This window comes from Rhodamnia argentea, chromosome 7 (genome assembly GCF_020921035.1).
Source record: "Rhodamnia argentea isolate NSW1041297 chromosome 7, ASM2092103v1, whole genome shotgun sequence".
Taxonomy (NCBI): Eukaryota; Viridiplantae; Streptophyta; class Magnoliopsida; order Myrtales; family Myrtaceae; genus Rhodamnia; species Rhodamnia argentea.
The window spans coordinates 24,159,911-24,165,885 of NC_063156.1; the positions used below are offsets into that span (position 1 = coordinate 24,159,911).

The window sequence follows — 5,975 nt, forward strand, 5'->3', positions numbered from 1 at the left end:
CATTTTTTTTTCTCGTATAAGACACAACCTCGGTGAAGTTTTAAACGATGGAGACCGAATTTTTTTCTTTTTCTTCCGGCTCATGGGAGATGTGACTGGTTCTGTTGACTAGGTAAATTTTTTTCTTTTCTTTAGGGTCAAAGACTAGGTAAAATGAAAAGAGGAAATAGATCCCTCCATGAATATGACTGTGATGGCAACAGAGGAAAGGGGAATGAAAAGGACGTGAAGAAGATCGAACACTAGAGAGAGCGAGAGAGCTTTAAAAATGGTGGCGGGTGGGTCGTCGCCAGTATGCCATTGGATGACATGGGTCTCTCCTCCCACTGTAGGATGAGAGAAAAAAATATCGCATCCCCTCAACTATCAATCCATTTTTCTATTCCGTCTGTCAACAGTTCGATCGGCGAGTGAAAAAGCTGTTTCCTTTTTCGAACATTGCGATAGCTTCTTCTTTCGTCGCGACAAGGTGGTTCTTGTTGGGGTTCGTCGCTGTTGGAGCTTTCGGCATTCTTTTGAGGTAGTGATGAAAGAACCGTTTCAAGGCCTTGGCGTGCGTAACCATGGCTTTTGAAATTCGATGTTCGCTGCTTCGGTAAAAAAGTGGCTTTTGTTGTTCGTAGAAATGCCTAGCCATGTAGTTACTTCATCCATCGATGGTTTTCTCGTTCTCTCCGCTTATAGGGTTGCTGCATTTCGTCCTGTTGATCGCGTTGATTAACATTTGATTCTTAGTTGTACGGTGGATTTGCAAAGAAGAAGCTCCGTTCTTTTCTCTTCTAATTGGAAATGGTTCTCGAGTTGATGAACTGAGAGCTTTCTTGCTTTTGAGTTCGTCATGCTTTTGTGTGTGTGTGTGTGTGTGTGTGTGTGTGTGGAGAGAGAGAGAGAGAGAGAGAGAGAGAGAGAGAGAGAGAGTCTCTCTTCGACATGTTAAACTCAATCTGTTCACAGGTTAAATTTGAATCAGTTGTGTTGTCATTGCAGATTAACCAAGCTTCAAGATATGGGATGCTTGGTGTCAACACCGGAGGATAATGGCGGTAAGAGAAGGACGCCACAAGACATTGGAGAGGTCTCCGTCTACGTTCCGGGTCTCCGGATTCCTAAACCAGTTGATTTTTCTCACTCACTGGGTAGCATTTTATCGAGGAATTTGGTGCAACTCCTGACTGCCCTTAGGACCCGTATAGCCGTGCTGGCCGGTGAAGGAGCCCCTACAGTCAAGAGATTGACGAGAAAAAGAGCCACTCAGCATGGTCTGCCCTGCAACACATTAGCCTTTTTCCTTTTTTGTCTCTTTCACGTTACAATTGTTTGTGGTCTCAATTTGTCGACCTGCTCATGAACTTCTTACAGGCGGCTCAACTTTGACTGATCTGCAGCAGGCTCTGGAAGATTACTTGCCTGTACTATTGGGATTGGTCAAAGAAGGTAAATGTCAAATAGTTTGGTGTTCTTGGAATGTGCGCAATCGATGAGAATTGCTGATCTTATTGGTAATGTCTATGTCATAGGAAACCATCTGATGCACGAAGTACACTTTGTTTGGGTTAATCAGGAGGATGAAGCTGAGGTCAGGAACTAACTGTGTGTATTCTTGTTTTGGGGTGCCATGATAGGCTATGGTGGATTGATGTGAGCTATAATCTGCAGGAAACCACAATATCTAATGCTTGGTACGAGGTATTGTCAGTTTTGCATATGATGGCAATGGCATTGCTGTTGCAAGCTAACATAATGCTCCTTCCAAAGACATCAGCCGATGGCATTCAGTCAAAAGTCGCAGAAGGTTGGTACTACAAGATTCCGGTATTCACTGAAAATTTGCTTTTGTACGCCTCAATGATTTTCTAGTACATCTGGGTGGATGGAAGAAAATGCATTGGAGTGTAATTTCCTTTTCTTGTTGTTCTCCTATGGTTCATAAATTATAGTTCGACATCATCAGATCAGTAGGAATTAATCCAGATATTATAGTACATGAATGTTTCTGTCCATTTTAATTTGTCCAAAAGGTGGTCGAGTTGCTAAAGATTCTGCACTGTGGCTGTTAAGCCCTTACCAGAACATAAGAAAGGAAGATTTCAGTCTGGTCTCATACTGCCCTTCATCAGCACCATGAGAAGCAGCTTTTAGTGTGCGTAAATCAAATTACCTAAAAAAGCTTCTGTCATGGCATAGCGACTTCTATGTAGTTATGTTTATCATAGAGAGCTACAGACGTATTAGACAGGTTTCATTAGGCTTTTAAACTGCTCTGGGTCCCTGGGGAGCTCCATAGTTGTAGGAGAATATCCTGGATAAAACATCATCAATAGGTTACAATAAAAGAATGCGGAGACAAGGAGCTAGATCTTGTTTATTTGGACAGGGACACCACTGGAACTTTCTGCATAGGTTAGCTGATTTAGGCACGAGTCATGGGGATTAGCTAATGTGAGAATTAACAACAGAAATGATTTTTAAATTCTGGATGAAAGAAAAAAGATGGAAGCTTCACTAGAGGACAGCTTTTGCACATTCGAAGTCCAATTAAAGTTACAAAAGGACAAATTTAGTTAAGGGATCATACTGATAAAGTAGTCTGATATTGTCTTCTGGCGTTTGATTATTATATTGTCATACAACTGTTAGGATTTTTCTAACAGATCTCTCACTTATCATCTGTTTTCTTTCTTCCTTTCCTGATAGTATGTTTGACCTCCTCCCTATCTCTCTGCCACAGAATGTAGGAGAGCATCTGTCGATGTTTTCCTAAAAGCAGCTGGGTTCTTGGACTATGCAGTTCGGCATGTTCTTCCGCAATTCCCTGCTGAACTCAGGTTTGCAGGCAAACATACATTAGTACACAGCTTCATGGGCAGTGAATGTGTTCTAATTATGCTGATGGTTCTTTTGCATCTTAGGAGAGAGTTACCTGTAGACCTTCAAGAGGGAGTTCTTCAAGCACTTTGCCTCCAAGCACTGGGGCAGGTATTCCATTTATTTTTCTGAGAAGATGTAGTTTGTGATACAAGTTGCTAATGCTTAGTAACTTTAGATCAACGCTCATCATTGAAGTATTTTTCTACTTCAGAAAACCTGCATTGACATAAATTTCTGAACTTATTGTAAACGAGAATAGTGTTAAGGGTAATGTCTGGCAGTTTAGATAGAGATTCAGTGATCTGTATATCATTCGCTGGGGCTAAAACCCTTCGAAACCTGATAGCAGTTTAGATAGAGATTCAGTGGTCTACATATCATTCGCTGGGGCTAAAACCCTTCGAAACCTGATAGCAGTTTGAGTGCTTTATGCGAGATTTCTATAACAACTGTATGTGAACTCAAAGATTTAGTGAAGTCGTGGACTAGGAATTGGAGGATATTCCTATAACAAATGTATATGAACTCAAATATTTGTGTGTGGTGAGAAATCTAGTACAGTGCTTGTTCAGACGATCCCTTTCGCCCTGTTTGAAGTGCTCTGGCATACTAAAGATATCTCTTCCTTAGGTATTAACGGGCTAATTATTTTTTCCACTCGTTTTTTAACGAGTGCTATTTCACTCTAAGTTATTGGAGAATGTTTTGCAAGAACTGATTTAGGCTGCTGATATTCAACTTGGGATGGCTATAGACAGCTCCAAAGCTACTCTGGCGGTGAAGCGTAGGCTCGCCTGCGAGATAGTAAAATACTGGCAGCAGGTAAGATCTGCCAACTTTGAACCAATTGCTTAGAGCCCTGATAGAATCTTGAAATAACGTTTGCTCCATCTTTTGTCTTCTTCTTGATATGATTGTGTTCTTTGATTTGGGCGCTGGTGTCTGACTTATGAATGGGCTGCTCAATGCTCTTTTTTGCTTTAAAGGCTCAAGAGCATCTTGTGAACTTTCCATTAATGAATGGCTGGGGAGAAAAGCACCGTCAATATGTTAAATGGAAGTACGTTGAAGCAAAGGTATTGGCATGATTTCTCCTGCTTAGCTCTTTTATCCCTTTGCTTGATATGTTGTGCATATGCATCACTTTCAGGACGAAAGCGATCCTTATCATGCCAAATCTTTGGCGTATTAGTCTAGGTTGAATCAGTTGAGTGTTCAACATCTGACAGTATGAACATCCTGGGTTTTTCGTGGACTGCTACTGTTCCACAGTATCTTTCATATGCATTCCATAATCCCTGCCTCCACTCCAAGCTATGTTCATCACCTTGAAAGCCAAACTTTACGGACAATAATATCAGTTTGAAACTGTTATTCTTATTTGGAGAGGCTACCTATATGCTATACCGCACAAATGGACAAGCTTGCTCATTTGACCGGAGGTCTCATCAAGAGGCACCAGAGGGAAAATGCTCTATCATATGAACTGTAGTTGGTTCTCAGCATTCGTTATCATATGGACCTTCAAACAAAGGTTATCAAGCCACTGGTTCGAAAATCACTATTCCATTGCCTTTTCGCACAACCAAAGAAAATAGCTCCCTATTCAACATGTAAACTTGGGTTTAGTGCTTCATGTCGGTAATTGACTAGGCATGAAACAAGGTGATTGTTAGTTGATCCCATTATCGTCTATAGGAGATACTAAGTTAGCATGCCAAACCAGAGACTAATTAGTTTATTTGGGGACATCTAGGAAGAGAGAAATTCAGGTCGAAATAAGCGGATAAAACCCAACATGACAGATTGCTCATTCTTGCGTGTCTAGGGGACATCACATCTCATATTGTTCCGTCTATAATAATCTTCTCAATGCCAACATATTTCCGCCAGGCCGCAGCGTATTATTTCCATGGTCTGATACTCAATGAGGGGAAGTCCCATGGAATGGCAGCAGCTGCTTTGCAGGTAGCGGTCGAGTCTCTCGAAGAAAGTAAGAAGCTCTCCGAGGCATTCGACGCAACACCTCCTCTGTCAAGGTGACAAATTGAAAATTTTCCTGTCCGCTGCTTTCTGTTAGCTTTCTTGTTTTCTCAGCGAGCGACCAGAATTAGTTTGTTATCTCTAGTTCGAGAACAGGACCTAACAACATTCTCTTGCTTCAGAAACCCACCGCTTTGGGGAGCCACAAAGTATATCTCCGAGAAAATTCCGAAAGATGCTTCCGTCAAAGTGCGGATAAACAGAGATTTGTACTCCCAAGATAAGTAAGTCCTCCTCCTCCGCCTACAGAAAACGTGAAAGAATCTCGACATGAGCAAACCGATCGATCACCTGCATTACTGTCGTGTAGCAGGACCGCAGAGGGCGCACCGACCTTGCCCGATTTTGCTTTGGCCTTAAAACCCGATGAATACCAACTCCCTTCAGTGCATAGCTGTTGGAATGAGGAGAAGATAGACAGAAGCAGGCTGGAGGCCAACCAGCCCAAGGGCACAAGATGAAGTGTTGCATAAAAGACAGCTGCGGAACTCGGACACGGGGAATATACAGAAGCAAAGTGGATCATCCGAGGAGTTCACTCGGATCCAAGGACGGGAAATTTTTCTCGATTTAAGTTTTGGTTTTCCTGTATGTTTTTGGCTCCGTTTTCATTACGGCCACGGCCAGCTCAAGAGAGAGAGAGGCCTTTGAAACTGTACAAGTATCTGTGCGAGTGTAATTTCTATGACAACCAAGCAATGTTTGTCTTCCTGTCAAAGTTCAAGCGAGTGGAGAATTTAGCCTGTGTATTATTGATTGTGAAACGGATCAGAGAATTGTGAATGAATGTGAAGAACGGACTAAGTTGCATATGCATATATAAGATAGGTAGGCCGTTGCAGAATGCAGAGTTGGATTATGTTGTATGATCAGCATCTTTCTTTGGATCAATCATTTAATTTTTCGTTTATTAATGTATCGTAATGAAAATGTGTGCTGAATATCCACTTTTTGTCACTTTTTGTCTTTTGTCACAGCCACTTTTTGTTACTTGACCTTGTGATTATCGATACATTTTTTTTTGTTCTAATTGTGTTTTTAATCCTTAAATTATATCATTAATC

At 41.5% G+C, this 5,975-nt stretch overlaps 1 protein-coding gene across 3 annotated transcripts; it reads left to right on the forward strand.

The window, feature by feature from the left end:
• The first annotated feature begins 291 nt into the window (after positions 1-291).
• Positions 292-5,585, forward strand: LOC125312505. 3 transcript variants are annotated; one of them, XM_048282959.1, is made up of 12 exons: positions 292-520; positions 988-1,259; positions 1,360-1,434; positions 1,518-1,576; positions 1,657-1,792; positions 2,729-2,825; positions 2,910-2,976; positions 3,592-3,690; positions 3,855-3,944; positions 4,762-4,907; positions 5,034-5,135; positions 5,222-5,585. In XM_048282959.1, the coding sequence occupies exons 2-12, from the start codon at positions 1,007-1,009 to the stop codon at positions 5,370-5,372; spliced, it is 1,275 nt and encodes a 424-aa protein (XP_048138916.1). In that variant the 5' UTR covers positions 292-520; positions 988-1,006; the 3' UTR covers positions 5,373-5,585. The 3 variants fall into 3 exon arrangements, with proteins under 3 accessions (XP_048138916.1, XP_048138914.1, XP_048138915.1); XM_048282957.1 differs by lacking the exon at positions 292-520 and adding an exon at positions 566-603; XM_048282958.1 differs by lacking the exon at positions 292-520 and adding an exon at positions 566-603 and having other exon boundaries at positions 5,225-5,585.
• The last annotated feature ends 390 nt before the right edge of the window (positions 5,586-5,975 follow it).